The 26,310-nt window shown below is 44.5% G+C and overlaps 1 protein-coding gene across 8 annotated transcripts in view; it reads left to right on the forward strand.

The window, feature by feature from the left end:
- The first annotated feature begins 11,580 nt into the window (after positions 1–11,580).
- BPTF (bromodomain PHD finger transcription factor) overlaps positions 11,581–26,310 on the forward strand; it is a 148,881-nt gene continuing 134,151 nt past the window's right edge. For 6 of the 8 annotated variants that reach the window (XM_047081576.1, XM_047081575.1, XM_047081580.1 and 3 more), the window contains exon 1: positions 11,582–12,412. In XM_047081576.1, the coding sequence (XP_046937532.1) occupies positions 11,791–12,412 (622 nt within the window). In that variant the 5' untranslated portion in view covers positions 11,582–11,790. Of the gene's footprint in view, positions 12,413–26,310 lie in introns of all 8 variants that reach the window. The other 2 variants (XM_047081573.1, XM_047081574.1) reach the window with 1 other exon arrangement.

Consider the following 26,310-nt stretch of genomic DNA (forward strand, 5'->3'; position numbering starts at 1 on the left):
ATTCTCATCACCCCAGAAAGAAGCCTGGTGACCATTGGCAGTCACTCCCCATTCTCCCCTCTTCCATTTCCCAGAAACCACTAAGCTACTTTCTGTTTCTATGAATTTGCCTATTCGGGACATTTCATGTGAATGAATCATATAATATGTGGCCTTTTGTGATTGGCTTCTTTCACTAAGCGTAAGTTTTCTAATCGTGGAAAAATACACTTAACTTAAAATCCATTTACCATTTTAAACATTTTATTTATGTACTTATTTATTTTTAAGCATTTAAGTTTTTAATTGTTTTTATTTTGGAGAGAGAGAGAGCAAACGGGGGATGGGCAGAGGGCGAGAGAGAGAACCTTAAGCAGGCTCTGCGCTCAGCACAGAGCCCAACTCCAGGCTCCAGCCCGTGACCCTGGAATCATGACCTGACCTGACATCCAGAGTTGGATGCTCAACCGACTGAGCTACCCATCTGCCTCCCTTTTAGGCATTTTAAAGTGTACGGTTCAGGGGCGCCTGGGTGGCTCAGTTGGTTAAGTGTCCGACTTCGGCTCAGGTCATGATGTCGCGGTTTGTGACTACGGCTCAGGTCATGATCTCCCGGTTTGTGAGTTCGAGCCCCGCGTCGGACTCTGTGCTGACAGCTCAGAGCCTGGAGCCTGCTTCGGATTCTGTGTCTCCCTCTCTCTTTGCCCCTCCCCAACTCGCACTCTGTCTCCCTCTCTCTCAAAAATAAGAATAAGATTTAAAAAAGAAATAAAAATAAATATTGAGTGGGGCGCCTGGCTGGCTCAGTTGGTGGAGCGTCCAACTCTTGATCTCAGGTGGTGAGTTCAGGCCCCACGTTGCACATGGAGCCTATTTAAAAATAAGTAAATAAGTAATAAAAGTAAATCTTTATTGAGTAAGGGAAGGTGTCCCATGGACATTCGCAACCCCCTAAATTTGCTTCCCCCATTCCCACAGGCCAGGATGGTTTGTCTGCCTGGCTCAAGTCCTTTCCCCCCAGGGATACCACCTCCTCTGAGCACCTACAAAATGATCAGCTTTCACCCATCAAGCTGTTCCAGTCCCTTCAACCCTGAAGTAGCCCTTCCCTTCAGTCTCAAGCTACCAATCGGTGTCTTTTTTGTGCCTTTAACCACGAGTCTCTCTTCAGTTTCTCCTCCATCATGCTAGATACGCTGGAAGGAGATGAACAAGAGGCAGTTCTACCCTAAGGGGCTCTCTCCACTTGCAGGTGGAGATGTGTGAGCAAGCAAATACAACATGGCGAGAAAAGTGCAAAAGAGAGACACATGTGATCACTTGCTCAACATATGACCACAAATAAAGAGACGCATCTGTAAGGCTCAGTATAGCAAACCCAGGCAAGAGTCGATGCAGCCCTGAACGAATCAGAATTCGCCATCAACATATTTTAAAACACGTATGGTGTCTCGGGTTTCACATCCTGGCTCCGTGCACCAGCTATGTGACCTACACAAATTATGTAATCCCTGGGCTCTCGTTTCTATCTAGGGGAAATAATACTTAATCCAGAGCAGCGCTGAGAGGTTTAAATGAGATAACATTTCATCATATATACACTTAATCAATGATATGTTTGAATTACTGTTGACAAAAATTTTAATTTTTTTTTTTAACGTTTATTTACTTTTGAGACAGAGAGAGAGACAGAGCATGAAAGGGGGAGGGTCAGAGAGAGAGGGAGACACAGAATCTGAAACAGGCTCCGGGCTCTGAGCTGTCAGCACAGGGCCCAACACGGGGCTCGACCTCACGGACTGTGAGATCATGACCTGAGCCGAAGTCAGACGCTTAACTGACTGAGCCACACAGGCGCCCCAATTTTAATTTGTTTTTTAAGTAAACTCTACCCCCAACGTGGGGCTCAAACTCACAACCCCGAGATCAAGAGTTGCATGTTCTCCTGAATGAGCCAGCCAGCTGCCCTGACGAAAAACTTTTTAAAAGAAGTTTTTCATGTTTTTAAAAAATTAATTAATTAATTAATTAATTTTTTTTTTTTTTTTTGAGAGAGAGACAGAAAGAGAGAGAGCAAGCCGGGGAGGGGCAGAGAAAGAGGGAGCGTTCAGCGCCGAGCCTGATGCGGGGCTCGAACTCATGAACGGTGAGATCATGACCTGAGCCGGATCAACACGAATTTTACATACAGCAAAAGAAGCTGTCAGCACAAAGATGTTTGTGAAGTGCCGGCAAAAATTTGAAACCAGCAAAATCCTCTTGTTGGAGCATTCTGCAGCCATTAAATTGTGAGAACATATTGTAGAGTCATAGATACAAAGGCACTGAACAAAAGGGGTGTATGTGGTCTCATCTTGGCTATGTAAATACATCCCCAACGTCCCTGGGCCTTTCCAGCCTGTGGGTTTAATGAAGCTACATTCACCTTGTACCCAAATTTCTCTGCCTCATTGCCCCCACCTGCTCCTGCAGACCTCTGCAAAGGCCCTAAGGGACCTAGGGCGTAGCTAGAACATACTTGCCCCTCCATCCCATGTCCCCAGTGTTCAAAACATAGGTTCTTGATAGATACAGCCACTCTTTTTCCAGGACTTTGCCCTTGCCAACCTCACAAAGGACGCCCCCCCTGTAGGGTGACCACCCATCTGGTTTGCCAGGACCTAAGGCACTTCTTGGGATGCCAGCCATTGGGTACCCAAACTGGGAGAGTCCTTAGCAAACCGGGATACGTTGGCCCTCCTATCTCACTGCACAGGGAACTTCCAAGGCTACAAAGTTCTTAGGTGAGGTTTGTCTTCTCGGCAGGAGCCAGGCTGTGTTCCTCCCAGAGTAAGGACTGATGGATCACACAGAGGACTAGGTGAGTAGAAGATTTAGGCTTGGATTCGGGGGACTTTTCCCTGCTCCCAGGGAAGTGAGACAACCAATCAAAAGGTTGCTTGAGAAACAAGCGATCGGAGCATAGGTCTGGACAACAGGTGCCGGTCTGGGGGACGTGAACTCATGGTGGCTCGTGAAGTCAAGGGAGTGGACTAGAGGATCTGGGAAATTTGTAATTAGGACAGCAGCTTGAAAATAATGACATGTGAGCCAACAGGTGTAGGGAAAGAAATCCACAAAAGAAAAGAGGGGAGTGGCTAAAGAGATAGCAGGAAAAGTCGAATTTGAGGTTTGCAGTTTTGGGGCCCAGTTTCCCCAATCAGTTCTCGGTTTCCGTTTGGCCACGCCTTACCCCAGAGCCATTATTAATACTGACTGATCTGTCTCTAGACTTCTCTTCCTTTTCTTCTAGTTCCTGGAATGTAAGCGATTGCCTAAAGTCTGTATGAGGTACTCTTTTCTCTCTGCACTCTCTTCCATGATGGCTTAATTTACCCCCATGGCCGCCGTTTACATCTCAATGAGGCCGGTTCTCAAATTCTACCTCCAGTGTCAATCTCTTCAGAGCTTCCGTCCGCATTTCAAACAATCTCCTGGACATTTCCACTTCATTTCCCCACCAACAAGCCAAATCCAGCCTACTTAGTATGAGCCATGGCAGGATCATGATCATAGACGTTAGCATTGGAAGGAAGCATAGAGATGACCTAATCCAGACCTGCCACACCAGGAAGCTATGGCACACACTAGAGCACGGTGAATGGGATCTGGACAGGTGGAGATGTTCATCCTCCCTGCCCTCGGAGTTCATCATCCTCCCCGGACATTTTACCTCTCTGTCCACTATGGCCTCATTCTCTGATGGCCTTAAGAGAGTGGGGTCTGATAGTGAGCAAAAGACAACCATTGGCAGTCAGCTGCAGGGCACATCAGTGTCTACATAGAGAGGCCGGAGGGGTTTGTGACCCAGGTGCCCAAGGGTTGTGGGGAGCAACCTGGTGGAGAGGGGGGTATGGGTGAGTGTGTGGGGGGCGGGTGGGGGGGCGTGGGGGTGAAGATCCTAGCGCAGAAGCTCAGAAACTGTCTTCGCGTACTTTTATTTTTTTACGTTTATTTATTTTGAGAGAGAGAGAGAAAGCTCAAGTAGGGGAGGGGCAGAGAGCAAGGGGAAGAGAGGGTGGGGGGAGAGAATCCCAAGCAGGCTCCCCATTGCCAGCACAGGGCTGACACACCTCGAGATCGTGACCCGAGCCGAAGTTGGACACCTAACCGACTGAGCCACCCGGGCGCCCCATCGCACTCTTTCATGTTGGACAATTTTGCCTGTGGCTGATGTGCCGCAAACGATGCACAATCCGTGAGGTGACCATTCTAATGATGCCTGTGTCTCGTTGTCATCTGGAAATACTAGCCACGAAAAAGTTTGATTGGCTCTAACATCCACAAGAAATTTCATGGGCGCATTTGTCAATGAAAGAAAAGGAAGAGCTTTAAATATAACTGAAGTATAATTTCTACCGTGGTAAGTGTTGCAACGGTTATAAAAGACGCTTCAATTTTTTTATCACCTACTGCTGCAAACAGTTTCTTGTCATTTAAAGAGATCACTGTTAAAGCGTCTGGATCAGGAATTGCGAGAGCTATTTAAAACACAAAGCTGAGAATATAAAGTTAGGTCCCGGGATTCAAATTCAAGTTTCTCATTTAATACAAAAAAGGGCTTTTGGGGAAGCGTTACAAATTCACTGTTTGATATCTTCTATCTACCGCTATATGTTTAAGTTTAATTTTTAGTACCATTGTACTTAGGAAGAGAACACTTTATTTTTACAAATGCAGTATGCCCCTGAAATGACCCTCTAGTTCCCTTGGATGCTGTCATGTGAAAGGATTGGAAAGCACAGGTCTAACCTAGTCCCCCTCACTTATTCATGAGGAAACCCGGGCTCCACCAGGGTTGAGTGAGCTAAGGTCACAGAGCTAATCACTTCCTTCCTAAAGCAGCGCCCGTGCTGACTTTCTGAGTCTTAACAGCAGGTCTGTGATCCATCACTCTCTGAGTCACTCAAGTCCAAGTCAACTCGTGTTGACTTCTTTCTCTGTGTGTCAGATCTCCCTCGGTCTATATCCCCTCCCCGGGGGAGGGAACCCTTCACATTATGGGAGCTGAAACCCAGGTCCTCCCCTCCCGGCCTTCCCTGCAGCCAGACTCTGTACTCACGCACACACATCCCAGCTTCGGAACTGGAAGCTGGCAGCGCTGTGGGGCAGTGCCCGGGGCCTAGTGTCGCTGTGTTACCAGGACAAGCTGGGACCTGTGCCAGGAGGCAACAACCAGGCTATCGCCAGCCTGATTTTGCACTTCCTGGTTGCATACTCAAAGTCTGGTTCTTGGGCGCTCCCAGAGATCCTGTGAGCTTCAATCAGGCAGTGTTGGTTTCTGTTGCTTACGACCAAGAACCCAACTGGATAAAGAAATTGGAACCAGACTGGATGAAGTCTATAGACTCTCAGGGAAATGGGGTGGGGATGGTCTGTGACTGTCTGGAGAGTCTTTTGAGCTGGATGATAGAGAAAATGCTTCTTCTAATATTTGGGATTTATTTTCTATTTTATTTTATTTTTTAACATTTATTTATCTTTTTATTTAAAAAAAAATTTTTTTTTCAACGTTTATTTATTTTTGGGACAGAGAGAGACAGAGCATGAACGGGGGAGGGGCAGAGAGAGAGGGAGACACAGAATCGGAAGCAGGCTCCAGGCTCTGAGCCATCAGCCCAGAGCCTGACGCGGGGCTTGAACTCCCGGACCGCGAGATCGTGACCTGGCTGAAGTCGGACGCTTAACCGACTGCGCCACCCAGGCGCCCCAACATTTATCTTTTGAGAGACAGAGCATGAGCAGGGGAGGGGCAGAGTGGGAGGGAGACACAGACTCGGACGCAGGCTCCAGGCTGTGAGCTGTCAGCACAGAGCCCGACGCGGGCCTCGAACTCACGAAGCAAAGATCGTGCCCTGAGCCGAAGTCAGATGCTTAATGGACTGAGCCACCCAGGCGCCCCGAGATTTGAGATTTAAACATCTCACGGCAAAATAATTCAACAGAATATGCATCACCTGGAATTAAAGGCAAGTCTTTAGAAGAGTGAATGGCTGTAACCATAGAACATACAATGGATGTGAAAATTTTGACTGTGGGGTGTGGAGCTTTCTTCCGACAGTGCTGAATATTTGGCGACTCTCTTAGATTCACAAGACAAATATATACCACATTTATATATATGCTGCTTTAACACATTTTCTATTTATTTATTTGTTTCTGAGAGAGAGAGAGAACTTGAGCAGAGGAGGGGCAGAGAGAGAGGGAGACAGAGGATCCGAAGTGGGGAGCCCAACGAGGGGCTCGAACTCACCAACCATGAGATCACGACCTCAGCCGCAGTTGGACACTTAACCGACTGAGCCACCCAGGCGCCCCTAACACATTTTCTAAACAACCCGAAAGCTCGCTAACGTTGAGAAACAGCACGAAGCAAAAGGTTCTTCAGCAGATCTAGGCTGCAGCGCAAGGAACTGTGCTAAGTGGTTCCTCATGACCCAGTGGGTCCACTGGTGCTCCGTGAACAACCACATGCTGGGATGCTGTATAGAGCCTGTGGCAAGCCCCCAAAAGAGCATCACTATGATGTGCTTAGGGTTTTTGGAGCAAAGCTTGCTCTCTTTGGCTAACAACCATTCTCCTTTTTCGAAACTGTTTTGTGTTTTAAATTTTTTTTTTTAATTTTTTTTTTCAACGTTTATTTATTTTTGGGACAGAGAGAGACAGAGCATGAACGGGGGAGGGGCAGAGAGAGAGGGAGACACAGAATCGGAAACAGGCTCCAGGCTCTGAGCCATCAGCCCAGAGCCCGACGCGGGGCTCGAACTCCCGGACCGCGAGATCGTGACCTGGCTGAAGTCGGACACTTAACCGACTGCGCCACCCAGGCGCCCCGTGTGTTTTAATTTTTTTTAATGTTTATTTTTGAGAGAGAGAGAGAGAGAGAGAGCGAGCACATGTTGGGGAGGGGCAGAGAGGGAGACACAGAATCTGAAGCAGGCTCCTGTCTCTGAGCTGTCGGCACAGAGCCGGATGTGGGGCTCAAACTCAGGAGCTGTGAGATCGTGACCTGAGCCGCAATGAAGAGTCAGATGCGTGACCCACTGAGCCACCTGGGTGCCCCTCTGGAAACTGTTCTTAAGTTGCTGCTGGGCCCTGGCAAGATTGACAGTCTGGCCCTGGAGTACCAGGTGACCATGTAACCTACATGGCTTATCACGAGCCGAGTTATCTGTCCCCATTGGCCATCAAGTGCCCAGGAGTCCTCCCTTCCTCAAGAGGACGTGGAATATATAAGAGCAGGCCTGAGCATTTTTTTGGAGAAGACACAATCGTGCAACTCCCAATATGTTTACTCACATTTTACTATCATCCTCCCTCAATTCACAACCGCGGCCTCCTGGGAAACTCCTATGACCATGTGACGAAGGAGGTCCCTTGAGCTTGTTTTACAGATGGTGTCAGCCGGGAGTGGATTGCTAAGGGGTTATAGTTGCGCTTGCAAATGGTCCTGGAAGGACAATGGCACGAGGGAATCGCCCAGTGGGTAGAGCTTTGAGGGGTATTCTCGTGGTCCTCTTTGCCTGGAGAAAGACTCTATATCAATTCATGGGCAGGTGGTCAGGGACTTAGATTAGTGACAAGGTCTGAGTGAGAGAACATAGATGAACCTCTCAGAGCAGACCGAGAAAGTAAGAGCGTTTGTGTCCTGCATGAACACTTACCAGAATGCTCCCACGGCTAAAGAAGGTCAAAGCTGGTGGACAAGAAGACCCGCCTTGTGGTTGTAGATCAAGCTCCTTTTCTAGTCAAGCTAATGCCTGTTTGTTGGGGTCACACAAACATGGGCTTCTCCTCGGTGAGGCTGACCTGGCTGTTGCTACTGCTGAGTGCCCATGTTTGTAGGAATCATTAGAATGGATTCTTTCTATCACGGTGGGTACAGTGAGTCAAGCCTCTTTGGGAAGAGGCTTACACTGAATTTGGATTTGCTTTTCCCACCAGCAATGCTTTTACCGTCGCCATCTTAGATGGGTTTACTACAGAACTTATTCGCCATCACGGTATCTTACATATACATCATGGCACCTGTCTTAGTCACTTTGGGCTGTTATGACAAATTACTATAGTCTGGGGAATCTTTTTCTTTTTAATGTTTATTTATTTTTGAGAGAGAGGGAGAGACAGAGTGCAAGTAGGGGAGCGGCAGAGAGAGAGAGAGAAAGAGAGAGAGAATCTGAGGCAGGCTCCGGGCTCTGAGCTGTCAGCACAATACCCAATGCAGGGCTCAAACTCACTGTGAGATCGTGACCTGAGCTGAAGTTGGATGCTTAACCAACTGAGCCACCCAGGCGCCCCAGCCCCATCTCCTAATACCATCACATTGGGAGGTACAGTTTCAACATATGAATTTTTGGGTATGCAAACATTGGGTCCAAAACAGCATCTGACCAAGGAACTAAATAGTGAAAGGAGGAAAGAAACTGGCTGTCCTATCGGACTCCTAGCCCTGTTGTGGACCCCACCAACTGGCTTTGTAGTAAATGGTCCATGGAATACAGCTACCCAGCCAGCTGGAAGACAACAGCTCGAGAGCGTGGATTCCACTTATACTTGGACCCAGCAGTTCTGGAGGTGTTCGTATCTTTCTCAGGAGTTCCTTTTCTGTTTAAATGAGCTAGAGTCAGTTTCCATTGCTTGCAACTAAAACCTCCAAGTAATACAAAAATACCTCTCGGGTATCTGGCTGGCGTAGTTGGTAGAGCATGGCACTCTTGATCTCAAGCTTGTGAATTCAAGCCCCACACTGGGCATAGAGCTTACATAAAAACAACCAACCAGCCTCGGTTTATGGCATCTAATTTTTTTTTTTTTTTTTTGTAAAGGTCTTCCTCCACTACTAGCTTACAAACCCTAAAGGCTGTCCGCAGTTTTACTATTTTTGTATTCCCTATAGTATATAAAACACTGTGTTTAAAAAGATTTTTTTAGGGGCGCCTGGGTGGCTCAGTTGGTTGAGCGTCCGACTTCAGCTCAGGTCACGATCTCGCAGCCCGTGGGTTCGAGCCCCGCGTCGGGCTCTGGGCTGATGGCTCAGAGCCTGGAGCCTGCTTCCGATTCTGTGTCTCCCTCTCTCTCTGCCCCTCCCCTGTTCATACTCTGTCTCTCTCTGTCTCAAAAATAAATAAACGTTAAAAAAAAAAAAGATTCTTTTAAATGTTTATTTCATTTTGAGAGGGGGGGAGGTGGGAGGGGCAAAGAGAGAGGGAGACAGAGGATGCCAAATGGGCTCATCGCTGACAGGAGAGAGCCCAAGGTAGGGCTCGAACTCACGAACTGTGAGATCATGATCTGAGCCAAAGTCGGATGCTTAACTGAGCCACCCACGCCCCCCTAAACTTTTTTTTAAAGATTTTATTTTTTAAAGACTGTTTTTGAGAAATCTCTACACCCAATGTGGGACTTAAACCTACACCCCGAAATTAGAAGTCTACCAACTTTTGGCACTTCGCTGGCTCTACCAACTGAGCCAGCCAGATGTCCCAGAATGCTGTGCTTTACATAGTGAAGGATACAGGTTGCAAACTTGTAGACTCTGGGCTATATCTGAACTGCATTTATTTTGACCAGTCTGAGGTGGTTTGTTTTTTGTTTTTTAATTTTTTAAAATGTTTATTTTTGAGAGAGAAGACAGAGAGACAGAGTGCAAACGGGGTAGGGACAGAGAGAGAGAGGGAGACACAGAATCCAAAGAGGCTCCAGGCTCTGAGCTGTCAGCACAGAGCTGGACGCGGGGTTCAAACTCACGAACCATGAGATCATGACCTGAGCTGAAGTCAGATGCTCAACCAACTGAGCCACTCAGGCACCCCGTGTTTTTGTTTTTTTAATCGACTTGGTTGCCCTATATAAACCAAGAGATTTCCTATGAAATGCACACTTCCACCTTCTCTTGAAGAATTTGAAGATCTGGCTATATCTTACACCCATATTTCTATAGCTGCCCTCTGTAAACAAAGCACAGGCTCTTCCATTTGCCAGTCTTCACTTTGCCCACTTTGTTTTCTTTGCTTACGTGGTCCTTGAAGGCCTATAAATTTGCCACCCTTGATGAAATAGAATTATACTGAGTGTACTTGGCAATTAATGCTTGTATTTTCATTTTCATTTCACTTGTGTTCTATTCTTCTAATTAGGTTGTACTAAGCCACTTGGTGGACAGAATCCTCCTAACTATTTTTAAATCACTTTTTGGGGGCGCCTGTGTGGCTCAGTCGGTTAACCACCTGACTTTGGCTCAGGTCATGATCTCGAGGTTCATGAGTTCGTGTTTGAGTTCCAGCCCCGCCTTGGGTCTGTGCTGACAGCTCAGAGCCTGGAACCTGCTTCAGATTCTGTATCTCTCTCCCTCTCTCTCTCTCTCTCTCTGCCCCTCCCCAGCTCGTGCTCTGTCTCTCTCTCTCCCCCCAAAATAAAAACATTAAAAAAATATATCACTTTTTGGTTGTCACATATTCGATTTTTTTTCCTTTTTTAAGTAGGCTTCAGGAACAGCGCAGATCCCAACTTAGTGCTTCAACTCAGGATCCTGGGATCAAGACCTCAGCTGAGATCAAGAGTCCCATCCTTAACCGACTGAGCCACCCATACGCCCCTTGATAGATATTAATATATGTATAACACTTTTCTCTAATCCCGAGCTGACCTTGATTCCTGTGAATTGAACACCTGACTTGGTCTGGCGGTGCCTGACACTTCATCATCATGATTCGTTCCCTGGGCTAAGCTGAGATCTAGTGACTTTAAGAAATTAAAATTATTTCCAGAAAAGATAACACAAACACACAACATTTCGAACTAGGTTTTAGGCGGGAAGTCATCCTTTCTACTGCTAATAAGAAATTGGAAAGTTCTTGCCCAGGTGGTCGAGTTTCTAGCTGGGACACTGGGAAAGGTGGAAGGAGACTGGAATGTAGCTGCGTTCCAGCTGAGGCTCTTCGGGTGGGGATTTTATCCACTGAATCTCAGAGCGACTTTCCCTCAGGGTCTGGCAGCCCAGGGCGTGGTTCCTGGCACAGCCCCCGGGTAGCTGTCATTGGGATCAATTTTAGGATTGTCTAGAACCAGGTCTTAGGAGTTTCACATTTCTGGGGGCTCGTCTCCCCGGGCCCCGGTTAATTTCCCTCTCGCGCTGGTGCAGGCGGCCCCCTCCGGACATCTTTTGGCTCTTTTCAGCATCAGTTTCCCCCAAGGGGGCGGGAGGGGGACGAGTATGGAGCCGCTCCTGCCCTCCTCTCCGAGCCGGGTAAGAGGAGACGTGAGAGGGAGGATCTGCCGAGTCCAGGCGCCGGCGGGGACTCCGCCGAAGCAGTGGTATCCCCTGGCCAGTGCCCCGGGGCACTTCGCGAGCACTGCGCCCCTCTCCGCCGCGCCGCCCGAGTCCGCGGTCCAGCCGCGCCGCGCGGAGGCGCCCCTGCTTCCCCGCCCCCGACCCGGCGCTCCCGCGCTCCCCCTAGCGGCCGCCGCGCGGCCTCGCTCCGTCCCAGGCTCGTCGGCGGCGCAGCTCACGTGACCGCGCTCCGGGCCTGCGGCCGCTGTCGGTTCCCCCAGTCACCGAGCGAGAGGGAAGAAACAAGATGGCGGCTGAAGGCGATCCGGAGTGGGGCCCCAGCAATTCGGATTGAGCCTTCTCCCTCCACCCGCTTCCGCCGGCCGGGCCCCTCCCGCCCGGCCCCGCGGGCCTCCCCACCCGGCCCCGGCGCCCCCCACCGCCACCCCTCCGCCCGCCCCTCCCCCCTCCGCTTTCCCTTCTCCCCCCGCCTCGGCTCCGACATGAGGGGCCGGCGGGGCAGGCCGCCCAAGCAGCCCGCGGCTCCCGCTGCGGAGCGCTGCACCCCGGCCCCGCCGCCGCCGCCGCCTCCGCCCACGTCCGGACCCATCGGGGGGCTCCGCTCGCGGCACCGCGGCAGCAGCCGGGGCAGGTGGGCCGCCGCCCAGGCTGAGGTGGCGCCCAAGACGCGGCTGAGCTCGCCCAGGGGGGGCAGCAGTAGCCGGAGGAAGCCGCCGCCGCCGCCGCCGCCGGCCCCCCCCAGCACCAGCGCCCCGGGCCGGGGGGGGCGAGGAGGCGGGGGCGGCAGGACGGGGGGCGGGGGCGGCGGCGGCCACCTGGCCCGGACCACCCCGGCCCGGAGGGCCGTCAACAAAGTGGTGTACGATGACCACGAGAGCGAAGAGGAGGAGGAGGAGGAGGACATGGTCTCCGAGGAGGAGGAGGAGGAGGAGGAGGACGGCGACGCCGAGGAGACCCAAGATTCCGAGGACGACGAGGAGGATGAGATGGAGGAGGACGACGATGATTCCGATTATCCGGAGGAGATGGAAGACGACGACGACGACGCCAGTTACTGCACGGAAAGCAGCTTCAGGAGCCATAGCACCTATAGCAGCACTCCAGGTACCCACCCAGCCCAGTTGCTGCAGACTCCTTCCCCACCTCCTCTACCCTCCCCCCTTGCTCACTCCCTCTCTGGTCTCCCCCCACCCCCACCTCCCCCCCCAAACGGAGGGGAAATGCGACGGCACATCAAGTGGCAAAAAACTAGATTTACAAGAGGAAAGAGGCGCATTGTTCAAAATGGAGATTGCATTGTTGCAGTTTGCAGGCCACACACTCGCTCTCTCTTTCTCTCCCCCCAACCCCCTCTTTTTCCTCTTCAAAATTTGTGCCAGTGCAGTGTCTCCACCGGGCAGGATTGAAACTTTGGCACACACATTTCCATTGCATTCATTTTTCTCCCCTTGTTTTGGTTTGGTTTTTGGAATGAAAGAAGCCTCTTGTTTTGCAAACCTCTTTGCATTTCTAATGTGGTTTCTTTTAGATTTTTATTATATATCTGTTCCTTAAAAGGGAATTGAGGATTTAGACAGATTGTGGCACACAGATACACAAAAACATGCTTCTCTTCACACTCCTAGCAGTGTGGTTTTAAAATTGTGTTAAGGAAATGGATCAGTTGGGTTAGTAGGGGAGCCTTATCTGGTCCTGTGTGTTTGTTTTTATTCTCGGGTGCTAATGGGCTCGTGCAACAGTTGCTAGTAAATGGCTGATTAGAAAGCAACGTAGAAAACCAGACGAAACCAAAACGAATTTGGCAGTACATTCGATTCCAAGTCATTTTGGTAAAATCCAAAATAAAAGTAGGAAAGCGTTAGCAACACGCGGCTTAGCTAATTCGATCCCTTTGCTTCGCCTGAGAAATGCAGTTTCGGATCACCTGTTGCAGAAGATGTACAGTTGATCATGCAGACATAATTGCTGAAGGTGAACTTTTGGACTAACTTCTAAGTTACACAGCAGAAGTACGTGGGGATTTATTACAAAATGACTTTTTTTTTTTCCTCCCATTCTGTTTCTAAGGATAAGTCTTCCTTGGATGTGTAATGAATTTCTCCAGGGTGACTTCTCTCCTGTTTTCTCACAGAAAGTTTCTCTGGGCTGGTGCTGAGATGCATTTGTTTTGTTTTGTTTTGTTTTGATTTCAAACACACAATTGCTGCTTTGTATTAAATACGCAGTTGCAGGTTACTAAATTGTGAAAAAAAATGTAATTTGTAACAATAATCTACAAGATTCTTCCTTTACATTTTCGTTAGTCTGGATTACCTAAATTAGATTCCAGTTTTACGATCATTTACAAAGTTAAGTTTATGAAGAAATAGGATGTTAACAAAGTGATTAAGGTGTGTCACTGGTTTTAAAAAGAGACTGGGGTAGCAGACGAGGTTCAATTAAAATATTTCCATTTTTTTATAAATGCTTAACTACTTACAGAGGAGTGTATTAAGCCAGACTAGACTCATAGGGGTTGTCTTAACAGCAAGTGCAGAAGGTAATTTTTTTGCCTGACAGAATAGTTGCCTGCCTTTGCCCGGTTGGGGGGGTGGGGAGAAGGAAGGGAGGCTGGGAGGAGATTGAAGGGAATGAATCAAGTTCAAGTATTTATGTCTTGCACGTAGAAGGAACTGCATGCCACTTTTCATTTCTCGCCAAGTTAGTATCTTTTATAGTAATAGTTTTTACCTTACGAAATCGCATGTGGTTCTTTCTGCCCAGAATTGAAAGACCCAGAGAGACTGAATTACACTATCTGACCAAGTTATTTGGGGCTAGACAGAGCTGAGGCATTTTGGCAGGGTTGTTCAGCTAACTTTGACCTCTCTTTGAGGGACCAGCAGGCAATACTTAGGGTTGAGAGCTTGTGTGTATGCCGACTTAAATTACAATTTGTGTTTAGGTTTCCTTTAAAAAAAAAAAAACAAAAAGCAAACTTGTATATTTGTGTACTTCCGTGACATTTTGTTTTTATTAATGATATTTGTATCCTACCTGGTAGGATTCTTGTCCTATGTTTACATGAAGTTAAGGATTATATCTTTTTGTATTAATCTTCTATCCCTTGCAGTTCCTAGTACAGTATCTTGCACATAGCAGCCACTCATCAAAGATTGGTTAGATAAATGATTGTTAGGTAAGAGCAGTAATAGATGGAAGTTTTGATAATTCTACAATGGGTGCCATAGCTCCTAAATATTTGGGATTTGGGAAACTAAAAATTAGTCTAAGTAAATTTTGATAGTTTGACCAGTGAGTGTTTTTAGTAGCAGAGTTAGTGTGTTTCGTTTACACTATTTCATATTTCGTACGGCTATTTCATATTACCTGCCAGGCATTTGCCTCTCTTTATTGGATGTGGTGTTAACTTGTTGGATGATTTACTTTTTAAAGCACATTATTTCTCAAGATTAGGGTAAAAGGGATCATGCATTTTGTGTTCTAAACTTTGACAATATGTCCACTTGGCTGGAATGAGTAACAGTGCATGACAGTGAGTTGTTGAGGCTGAGCACGAGTTTCATTGGTTTTATTGTCTGTACTTCCAGACAATAAAGGCTGGGAAGGAGGCTGTCAGGTAGATGTGTATATGTGTATGCTTGGGAAGAAAAAAAACATTGTGGGACTTGATATCCCAAGAGCACATAAAGAACTAGGATTGGTGGCTTTGAATCCTGTACTGTCAAAGCTACTGTCAAAGGATTACTCTTTATTGGTAATTTAGAACAACTTGATTAATTTTTGTAGACTAGAACTTTGGCTTAAGTACTAACATGTTAAATTCCCAGCAAAAGAAATTATTCACTAGTTTATTCGTCTGTTGACTACTATGTAGGTAATATGACTATTCATGATGCAAAGACGTTAGTTGGTACTACAAGCTTACTTTTCTAAAACCGTCAATTTTTTTTTAAAGTTTATTTATTTTGAGAGAGAGAGCGCATACGAGCAGGGGAGGGGCAGAGAGCGAGAGCGAGAGCATCCCCAGCAGGCTCTGTATTTGGGTCCACAAAGGGCTCAGACTCCTGAACCGTGAGATCGTGACCTGAGCCGAAATCAAGACTGGCTCAACGGACTGAGCCACCCAGGTGCCCCCCACCATCGATTTTTTTTTTAAGTTTTTTTTTGTTTTTTTTTGTTTTTTTTTGTTTTTTGGTAATCTCTGTTCCCAATGGGTAGAGATCAAGAATGGCATGCTCCACCAACTGAGCCAGCTAGGTACCCCTAAAATCATAGATTAACAAGTTTTTTTTCATTGGAGAGTTAAAGGTTTACCTTTTATGGAGAAAAATTTTAAATGGGTACATAAGGTATTCACATGACAGTATGATAGAGATGACGGTTTGTTAATATAAAATTGAAATCATCTAGTTTTTTCAGCTAGAGGCATTTGGCTAAAAAGTCTTTTATTTATTTTTATTGTTTAATTTAGAATATTTTAGCCTGTAGGTTTTATGATATATTTTGTCAACACACTGAGAAAGACTATATAGAAAATGTGTTTTATTTTTTTATTTTTATTTATTTTTTAAATGTTTATTTTTGAGTGGGGTGCCTGGGGGACTCAGTCGATTAAGTGTCCGACTTTGGCTCAGGTTGTGATCTCACGGTCTGTGAGTTCGAGCCCCACGTCGGGCTCTGTGCTGACAGCCCAGAACCTGGAGCCTGCTTCAGATCTGTGTCTCCCTCTCTTTCTCTGCTCCTTCCCTGCTCACGCTCTGTCTCTGTTTCTCAAAAATAAATAAATGTTTAAAAAAAATTAAAAAAACTAAAAATGTTTATTTTTGAGAGAGAGAGAAAGTATGAGCAGGGGAGGGAAGCGGGTGGACAGAGCGTCTGAAGCAGGCTCTGTGCTGACAGCAGAGAGCCGGATGCGGGGCTGGAACTCATGAACCATGAGATCATGACCGGAGCTGAAGTCAGACACTTAATCGACTGAGCCATCCAGGTGCCCCAAAAATGTGTTTTAATAGGCATTTGGTGGAATTCTGGCAGCACCTTAAAATCAAGCATTTGCTAAATTAAAAAAATTAAATCATACTTGAAACTGATTTTTTTTTTTTTTTCATGTAACCTGTGTGGGACTTCTGAGGTATTATACTTAGTTGGAATTATGAAATTTGGAACCTCGGATGACTTCAGAAAGCCAAAGACCTGATGGTACCCTGGGAGAGTAGGTGATTTATATCCTCTAAGGATTATGACAGAGAACAGTGACCTCTATGCCATGAACGAACTGTAGATTTATCTGAAGCAGAATTTGTTACTGGTTTGGCATTATTTATTCCAACCAGTGTCAACTAAGTATCTTTTCAGTGTTTGTGTAATTCCTGATTGCTACAAGTCAACTACAAAATGCAGTAGAGATTTAGAGGAGGATGAGATCATACCCTCTTTGGGGGAGTTGGTGTGGGTATATGCTTTCTGGATGGGCATGTGCAAGGTGATGATGGATAGACCAAGGGAGGGAGGAACATGAACTAAGGCACTGATTTTTTTTTTTTTTAAAGATTTTCTTTTTTTTTTTTTAATTTTTTTTTTAACGTTTATTTATTTTTGAGACAGAGAGAGACAGAGCATGAATGGGGGAGGGTCAGAGAGAGGGAGACACAGAATCTGAAACAGGCTCCGGGCTCTGAGCTGTCAGCACAGAGCCAGACGCGGGGCTCGAACTCACGGACCGTGAGATCACGACCTGAGCCGAAGTCGGCCGCTTAACCGACTGAGCCACCCAGGCCCCCCAAAGATTTTCTTTTTAAGTAACCTCTACACCCATCGTGGGGCTTGAACCCACAACCCTGAGATCACGAGTCACATGCTCCACAGACCGAGCCAGCTAGGCACTGATTTTAAAGTGTGGGCAGTCTTAAGTAACCTGGTTTAGCAAGAGCATGAGCATGTAAATAAGAAACTGTAGGAGTGCCTGCATGGCTCAGTTGGTTAAGTATCTGGCTCTTGATTTCAGCTCAGGTCGTGATCTCACACTTCTTGGGTTTGAGACCCACGTCGGGCTCTGTGCTAACAGCTCAAAGCTTGCTTGGGATTCTCTCTCTCTCTCTTTTTCTCCCTTTCTCCCCCCCCCCCCCACCCACTCCTCCCCTGCTCTTGCTTTCTCAAAATAAATATGCATTAAGAGAAAATTAAAAAAAAAAAAAACTGTAAAGGTCTGTCGTTGGGCAGTATCTAGAGAACCAGGCTATAGTGTTTGTACTTTCCGACTCTCATCTGTAGGGTAAATATCAGGCTGGATCAGTGATCCTCTGTCATTTTTCATTCCTGGAACACCCGGGGGATGTGCTGTATTCCCATCAGCAGCACGCAGGAGAATGAAACAAAACCAAATCAAATCATGGAGACTTTTGTTAAGTCACCATTGCAGCCAGCTCATTCCCCCCAAATTGAGAGTATTACTGGAGGAGGTGGTTTCTGAAGCTGCCCCCTACCCCATCTGTTTCAATTGTTTCATTTGCGGGTATTGGTGATCGATCAGAAGATCTGGAAACAAGTGGAGTATGATTTTAGTAGGATGTTAGCAAGTTTAGCATGGCTTCTGTTCTGCAGGATGGATTGGAGGGTGAGGTAGCCAGTGGGGATCCGGAGGGGTTTGGAAGCACTGAATGGAAGATCAGTTCAGGAGGTTCCTCAGAGTTCTCCAGGCCTCGACAACATCAGAAGTGTAGACAGAGGAATGCGTCACATAGGCTTCTGGAGGAACGGTCGTGTTTTGAGTGGCAATAGGAATTCAGGATTATAAGGGAAATGAGTGGGATCTGTTTTCAGGTATCTGTATCTGAAGAGGTTAAACATGAGAAGTAAAAGAAAGAAAATGAGGGCCTCAACGAGTTATTAAAAAGTTGGGCAGCCTGATCTGTGAGTGGCGAGCAGGGACATCTGAGGTATGCAGTAGTACGCTGTCTTGTGTACAGTTTGCGTTCATCTTCTTTCCCGGGATGTACTTGGAAGTGGACCTATGTACTGAAACGTGTATGGACGGCGGGACTGGGGTTGTTGAGGCCAGGAGCTCTGATCTAGTCTAGTAGACTCTCTTTTCGTCTTCAGTACCTTGTGTGCTCCCTGTGTCTGCGGATCCCTGGAGGGGGTATACAGGGGCTGTAAGGTGGTGATTGTGGTGGGGGACTCAGACCGGAGCAGATCCTAGCAGATACCCTCTTTGCATTGAATTGATTCCTCCCTTCTTGCCCCTTAGCCAAGCCTGAACCCCGAATCCCGCTTCCTGCTTTCCAGGAGGCATCTCCCAGAAGTCTTCCCAGAGTACTGTTGCTCACCTTGGTCTTTTTTTCTCTTTGAATGCCTGCTTATAGCCTATATCATAGGCTCAACTTCATAGTTGAGCACTAGTTTAGCATTGACCCTCATTCTAATTTTTTCCATTTTTTGAAACAACAGCTTTATTGATATAAATATATATATTTCATAAAATCCACCCTTTTTTGAAGTGTCTAATCGAGTGTTTTTTAATATATTCACAGAGTTGTGCAGCCATCGGCATTCCCTAATTTCATACCAGTTTTTCATATCTTCCCCCAAAAGAAACCCATACCCATAGCAGTCACTCCCGGTTCTCTCTTTCCTCCATTGCCACCCCCTGACAATAACTATTTTCATTCTGTGTTGATTTGTCTTTTTTGGATGAAATTTCATATACATGGAATCATACAACATGTAGCTTCTTTCACTTATTAGCATAATGTTTTCAAGGCTCATGCATGTTGTAGCATGTAGCAGTACTATATTTGAATAATAGTCCATTATATGGACATACCACATTTTGTTTATCCATTCGTCCAGTGACGGAAATTTGAACTGTTTCCACTTTTTGCCTGTTAACGAATAATGCTGACATCAACATTTTGTGTATAGGTTTTTGTCTCCACAGTGTTTTCATTTCTTAAGGGTGTAACCTGGGAGTGGAATTGGCGGATCATTATAAATACAGTCTTGATAAAATCATTTTGATCAGACATTTTGTTACGATAGTTTTAAAACTGTTCTCTTACGATGAATGAGAGCTGGGTTGTTAAGTCTTTCATATTATCTGTGATTTTTGGACTGCCTTAGGTCATTTTGGATAATTTATTCCGGAAGGATTTGTCAGAAGACTACTGTGAGTGGAGTCATACCATTGACTTCCACACTGTGAGTGTGGGGACTTGTGGCAGGCACCTGCGTGTGTGAGCCCACCACAAAATTTTAGGCTGTTAAGATGTATGAGAATCTGAGGAGTATAGATAAATTTTGTGTGTGTCAAGGATCTAAAGAGGTAGCATGGAGCATAGAGATTTAAAGTGGAGAATCTGGACCAGACTTCATGAATCTGAATCTGGGCTGTGTGGTGAATGGGCCATTTGCTTAACAGTGTCTCACTTTGCTCATTTCCTCATAAAATGGAGATATCATAGCATTTAATTCAGGGTGTTGTGAGGATTAAATGGTTAATACATGTGAAATGCCTCGGACAGTGGCACATGGTATAAAGATTCAACAGATAGTAGCTATTATTATCTGTTGATACGTTCCTGAACTGAAGATGGAGATTCTGTGAAGATATCAGGGCCTTAATTCCAGTCTAGTGAAGTAGTATTTTATTCTGTCAGAAGATGTCATCCTATTCGCCAGGTCTAAAAATATTTTGAGGACCCCATTTAAGTAAAAATATGCATTAAAACAGAGCTTTAATACCCCCCCAAAAAGAAATATTGAATGTTTAACCTACCCATTAAAAAAATTTGGTTTACTTCACATCTGATTTATTCCAGAACTATTATAAATAATATATTTCCTTCAGTTATTTTCAGTGGTCATTAAAGTAATAGAAAGCACTCTTGCTACTCTAACTCTTTGGTAGTTCGTGCTGCCTTTCTCTGCCTGTTCCTTCAACGCCAGTTTTCCAGGTTTTCAAACCAGCCCATGCATGGCCCTCTCACCATCTCCCTTCTTCCCTGGGGAGCTCATCTGTTTTCAAGTTGTTTTTAAGAATTGTGGTGAAAAATTATAAAAATAGTGCAGATTTACTCTTTTGGGAAAATACACATAATACAAAGATGAAAATGAAAATCTATAATCTCACCGACCAGAGGTAACTACCAGGAATGTTTTTATACCATTTCCTATAACATGTTTTTACCTACATATTTTAAAAAAGGTACAACTAGGATTATATCAAACAAACTGTTTTTAATTGATATATAGCAAGATTTTCCCCTGTCACGGTCTTTATCAAGGTAGTGTATGAACATAGGTAACATAAATTAAAATTGTATTAAAGGCTCATAGTGAACAAAAGCAGCTCCCTGCCTCTACCTCTTTCCACCCAAGACCCCTCCAAAGGTGACTTTCAATTCTTGTAGCTGTATCCCCCCCCCGCCGGGATTTACCACAATATTTTAAAATAATACGCTTATATTTGGTTTATCAGTTTCTGACATTTCTCTTTTGACTTTGTTAATGATAGATGAAGATTTAGCCTTATTATAATTACCCTTTTCCATATCTTCTCATTATCGCATGATTTTTGGATAAATGTTGAGGAATATATTACATTATCATAAGTATGTAAATATTGACAGTTGAACCAAATACCGTGCTATAATTATAATTATTATTACTAACTATTTTCCTGGAGTTCATTGCCTTATTTTTTTACTTGGTTAATGTTCTATGTATCTAGCCCAGTGCACTGTCAAGTCTGTAAAATATCTCCTATTTTCTAAACTGTCAAATGTAACAGTTCCATGGGTGCCTGGCTGGCTCAGTTGGTAGAGCATGCGACTCTTGATCTTGGGGTTGTGAGTTTGAGTCCCACATTGGGTTTAGAGATTACTTAAAAATAAAATGTTAAAAAAAAAAATAACTTCCATGTTTTTTGCTTGTTGATCTCCCTTCTGCACCCCTCTCCATTTATGCTTTCACCTGAACTGATTGCTCTTGTAGATTTTTTGAACATCACATTGGAACTTCTTTTTTGCTGCTTCCCCATGTAGACTCTGTTTTTTGAGTCTTACATTTTTCCTGATCTACTTCTCTTTTTCAGCACAACCTCTAGTTGCTTCCTAAGAATGGATGTGCATGAGAAATAAACTTAAAAAAAATCATTTATGTTTAAAATACCCTTTGCAACTCTAATACTTGATAGATAGTTTGGCTGGGTATATAGGATCCTAAATTTAAAAATCAGTTTCACTTGAAAGAGTTGCTTGATTGTATTCCAGAATCTAGTGTTGCTGCTGAGAAGTCTAGGGCCATTCTGATGACTTTCTTCACGTGTGACTTGTTTTTTTCATTTGTAAAGTTTTTAGGCTCTTTTTATGGTCTCTACTTTCATGAGGTTTTTCAGTAATACCATATCCCTTGATGTAGGTTTTTGTTTCATTAATTGTGCTGGGTGCTTGGTGGTCCCTCTCCCTTCTTTTTAATTAAAAAATTTTTTATTTTATTTTAAGTAAACTGGACACCACGTGTGGGGCTCAGACTCAGGACCCTGAGATCAGGAGTCCTATACTCTACACCCTCCACCCACTGAGCCATCTTGGCACTTTTGGTGGGCCCTTTTAAAATGGAGATTTATTTGTGTTCTTTAATTTTGGGAAAGTTTTTTCTGTTATTTGCTCATTTTCCCCCAAATTTGCTTTGTTTTCTTCTTGGACTCCTAGTTAGATGTTGGATCTGTTAGACTGATCTTACTAAGTTTCTTGTCTTTTTAAATTTTTTTTTTGTCTTTTTGTCCTTTTGGTCTGCTTTCGGGGCGATTTCTTTCTTTTTCTTTTCCAGACTTTCTGTTAAGTTTTTATTTCAGCTATCAGATATTTAATTTCTAATCTTTTAAAACAATTTTTTTATGGAGTGCCTGGGTGGCTCAGTTGGTTAAGTGTCCTACTTTGGCTTACGTCAAGATCTCATGGTTCGTGGAAGGCAGCTATGCTCACCACTGTACCACCAACGCTCACGGTTCGTGGGTTTGAGCCCAATATTGGGCTCTGGGCTGACAGCTCAGAGCCTGGAGCCTGCTTCGGACTCTGCGTCTTCCTCTCTCTCTGCCCCTCCCCCGCTTGTGCTCTGTCTCTCTGTCTCTCAAAAATAAACGTTAAAAAATTAAAAAAAAATTTTTATTGTAACTAGGCTCCATGACCAACATGGGGCTTGAATTCATGACCCTGAAACCAAGAGTTGTACACTTCTACCTACTGAACCAGCCAGGCACCCAGTTATTTAATTTCTAAAAGTTGCTTTTTTTTGTTGCCTTTTTATAGAAGCATCCTGTTTAACGATATATTTTCTTATGTTTCTTATTAATGGTAATTAAAAAATTATTGAAGTACACCTTTCATATATAATAAAATTCACCCTTTTTAGTATATAATTTTGACTCTCAGTTTTGGCAAACACATACAAGGCTGTGCACCGCCATGTTAATTCCATGTTAATTTGCATTTACCTAGTGATTAATGATGCTTAATATCTTTTCATATACTTATTTGCTTGTCTGTGAAGCAAATCTTTGGTGAAGTGTCTGTTGAAATATTCTGCCCAATTTTTAATTATTAAATTACTGAAATATTTAATTTTTATTATTGAATTTGGAAAGTTTAACAATAATTATTTATGTTACATAACTTCCCAAAGCTTTTTCCTCTGTTCCTATGTTAGATGATCCTCTTCTTGGAAGTAATGCCCTTTCTTATCTTCTTATCTCTCTGATGACATTTATTATAGTTTTCTTGAGCTTTTTTTGTTGTTGTTACCTCAGATTCCATTCTTTTTGTTTTGCTTGTTGTTGTTTGTTTTAAATGTTTATTTTTGAGAGAGAGAGAGAGAGATCTAGTGAGTGTGTGCGATGAGTGGGGAGGGGCAGAGAGAGAGAGGGAGACAGAGGATCTGAAGCAGGTTCTGTACTGACTGACAGAGAGCCCGATGTGGGGCTTGAACCCATGAACAGCGAGATCATGACCTGAGCTAAAGTCAGATGCTTAACCAGTTGAGCCACCCAGGTGTCCAATTTGTTGTTGTTGTTGTTGTTGTTTTGTTTTAGTAGGCTCCATATCCAATGTGGGGTTTGAACTCACAACCCTGAGATCGAGTCACATGCTCTACTGACTGAACCAGCCAGGTGCCCCAGATTCCATTCTTCTCTTTCAGTTTTCTCTCCTTAATAGTGGAGGCTTTTTTTGGATACCATGAACCTTAGCTGTTCATGGAGTGAGACACTGAATAGCACCCACTCTGGGTAATGGGTGGCCATGGTTTCTCAACTGGTTTCACTGTAAGGTGATTGGGGAGTGAGACTTCCTTTTCTTTGGTGGAACCCCAGATACCAGTATTTGTTATTTTTGTGTATTTTCATTTTTCTCTTTTTTATTTTTCTCCTGTGAGTCTGTTTGCTTTCTTAAGGGAAGATTTCTTAAATTTCTTGCCTGTGGCTGGAACTTAGGGGTCTGAGAGAGTGTGTATGCCCAGTATCCTGGGAAATTAGATGACGGAAGGTGGCTAGGGCTCTCACGTGTATGCACGTGTCACTAAATTTCCCATTAGGAACCCTGAATTAGTTGTCTCATTCCTCCCCTCCACTTCTGAAAGTTCTTCCTCTCTGCGAAGTCAGATTCCTCTTCTCCCAGTTCCACATTCCACAGATTCTCAAAAATTGCTTTACTGCTTATGTCTTCTCTCCTCTGTTTTTGTTTTTTTTTTTTTTTGTTACTTTCTTCCTTCTCCACTTGTCTTGAGATACAATTGACATATAACATTAAAGTAGTTGTGTACAACATAATGATTTGATATATATTGGAAAATGATTACTGCAATAAGTTAACATCTATCACTTAATGTAGTTAAAAACTTTTTTTCTTGGGACACCTGGGTAGCTCAGTTGGTTAAGTGTCTGACTTCGGCTCAGGTCATGATCTCACAGCTCGTGAGTTCAAGCCTCGCGTCGGGCTTGGAACCTGGAGCCCATTTTAGATTCTGTGTCTCCCTTTCTCTCTGCCCCTCCTACTCATACTCTGTCTCTCAAAACTAAACGTAGGGGTGTCTGGGTGGCTCAGTCGGTTAAGCGTCCGACTTCAGCTCAGGTCATGATTTCACAGTCCGAGTTTGAGCCCCGTGTCGGGCTCTGTGCTGACAGCTCAGAGCCTGGAGCCTGCTTTGGATTCTGTGTCTCCCTCTCTCTCTGCCCCTCCCCTGCTCATGCTCTGTCTCTCTCTGTCTCAAAAATAAATAAAAACATTAAAAAAAAAAAAGTAAAAAAAATATTAAAAATTTTTTTTTCTTGTGATGAGAACTTTTTAAGACCTCTTTTTTTTTATTGTTAGCCACTCAAATTTTTATTTATTTATTTATATTTATTTATTTTATTTATTATTTAAAAAAATTTACATCCAACTTAGCATATAGTACAACAATTTCAGGAGTAGATTCCTTAGTGCCCCTTACCCATTTAGCCCATCCCCCCTCCCACAACCCCTCCAGCAATCCTCAGTTTGTTCTCCATATTTATGAGTCTCTTCTGTTTTGTCCCCCTCCCTGTTTTTATATTATTTTTGTTTCCCTTCCCTTATGTTCACCTGTTTTGTCTCTTAAAGTTCTCATATGAGTGAAGTCACATGATTTTTTTCTTTCTCTGACTAATTTCACTTAGCATAATACCCTCCAGTTCCATCCACATAGTTGCAGATGGCAAAATTTCACTCTTTTTGATTGCCGAGTAATACTCCATTGTATATGTATACACCACATCTTCTTTGCCCATTCATCCATCGATGGACATTTGTGTTCTTTCTATACTTTGGCTATTGTTGTTAGTGCTGCTATAAACATGGGGGTGCACGTGCCCTCCGAAACAGCACACCTGTATCCTGTGGATAAATGCCTAGTAGTGCAGTTGCTGGGCTATAGGGTAGTTCTATTTTTAGTTTTTTGAGGAACCTCCATGCTGTTTTCCAGAGTGGCTGTACTGATGTACCTTCCCAGTAACAGTGCACAAGGTTTCCCTTTTCTCCACACCCTTGCCAACACATGTTATTTCTTGCCTTTTTGATAATGGCCATTTAACAGTTCTGAGGTGATATCTCATTGTGTTTTTTTTCTCTTTGTTCTAGTATGTCTTTGCCTTTTGTATTTCTTCACTGTTAATTTTCCAAGTGTTAAGAGGAAAAGGATGTTAACTTATGTTATAATTTAGTCATATATAAAGTCTCTGTAAGTATTTACTTACAATGCAATTATAAAAAAAGTTTAAAAAATTTAATACTTAGTGTGCAGGGTACTGGTTAAAAACTTCAAAGAGATGCAGACACGGATAAGAAACGGCCTTTGCAGGGGCACCTGGGTGGTGCAGTTGGGCTCAGGTCGTGATCAGAGGGTTGTGGGATCAAGCCCTGTGTGGGGCTTCATGCTGAGCATAGAACCTGCTGAAGATTCTCTCCCCTCCCCCTTCCTCTGTCCCTCTCCCCCTCTCCCCCACTCTCTCTCTCTCTCTCTCTCTCTCTCTCTCAAACAAACAAACAAACAGACAAAAAAAAAAAAAACAAAACAAACAACCCAAAAAGAAATGGTCCTTGCTTTCAGGGCATTTATTCTTTTGAAGAAGGAATGATAGCACAGTGCATAAATAACTATAACGTGGGGCACCTGGGTGGCTCGTTGCTTGAGTGTCCGACTTCTGTTCAGGTCATGATCTTGTGGTCCGTGAGTTTGAGCCCTTGCGTCGGCTCTGTGTTGACAGCTCAGAGCCTGGAGCCTGCTTCAGATTCTATGTCTCCCTCTCTCTCTCTCTGCCCCTCCCCTACTCATGCTCTGTCTCTCTCTGTCTCTCTCTCTCTCAAAAATAAATAAAGATAAGAAAAAAAATAACTATAATGTAGGGTAGACCATGGTAAGTGTTGTAAGAAAAAGAGAAATTAGGGAGAGAAGTCACGTTCTATTGGGAGATCAGAACCAGTGTCAAGAAT

This window comes from Lynx rufus, unplaced genomic scaffold (genome assembly GCF_022079265.1).
Source record: "Lynx rufus isolate CCGP_SWC_20201006 ecotype Redwood Valley unplaced genomic scaffold, mLynRuf1.p SCAF_18, whole genome shotgun sequence".
Classification (NCBI taxonomy): Eukaryota; Metazoa; Chordata; class Mammalia; order Carnivora; family Felidae; genus Lynx; species Lynx rufus.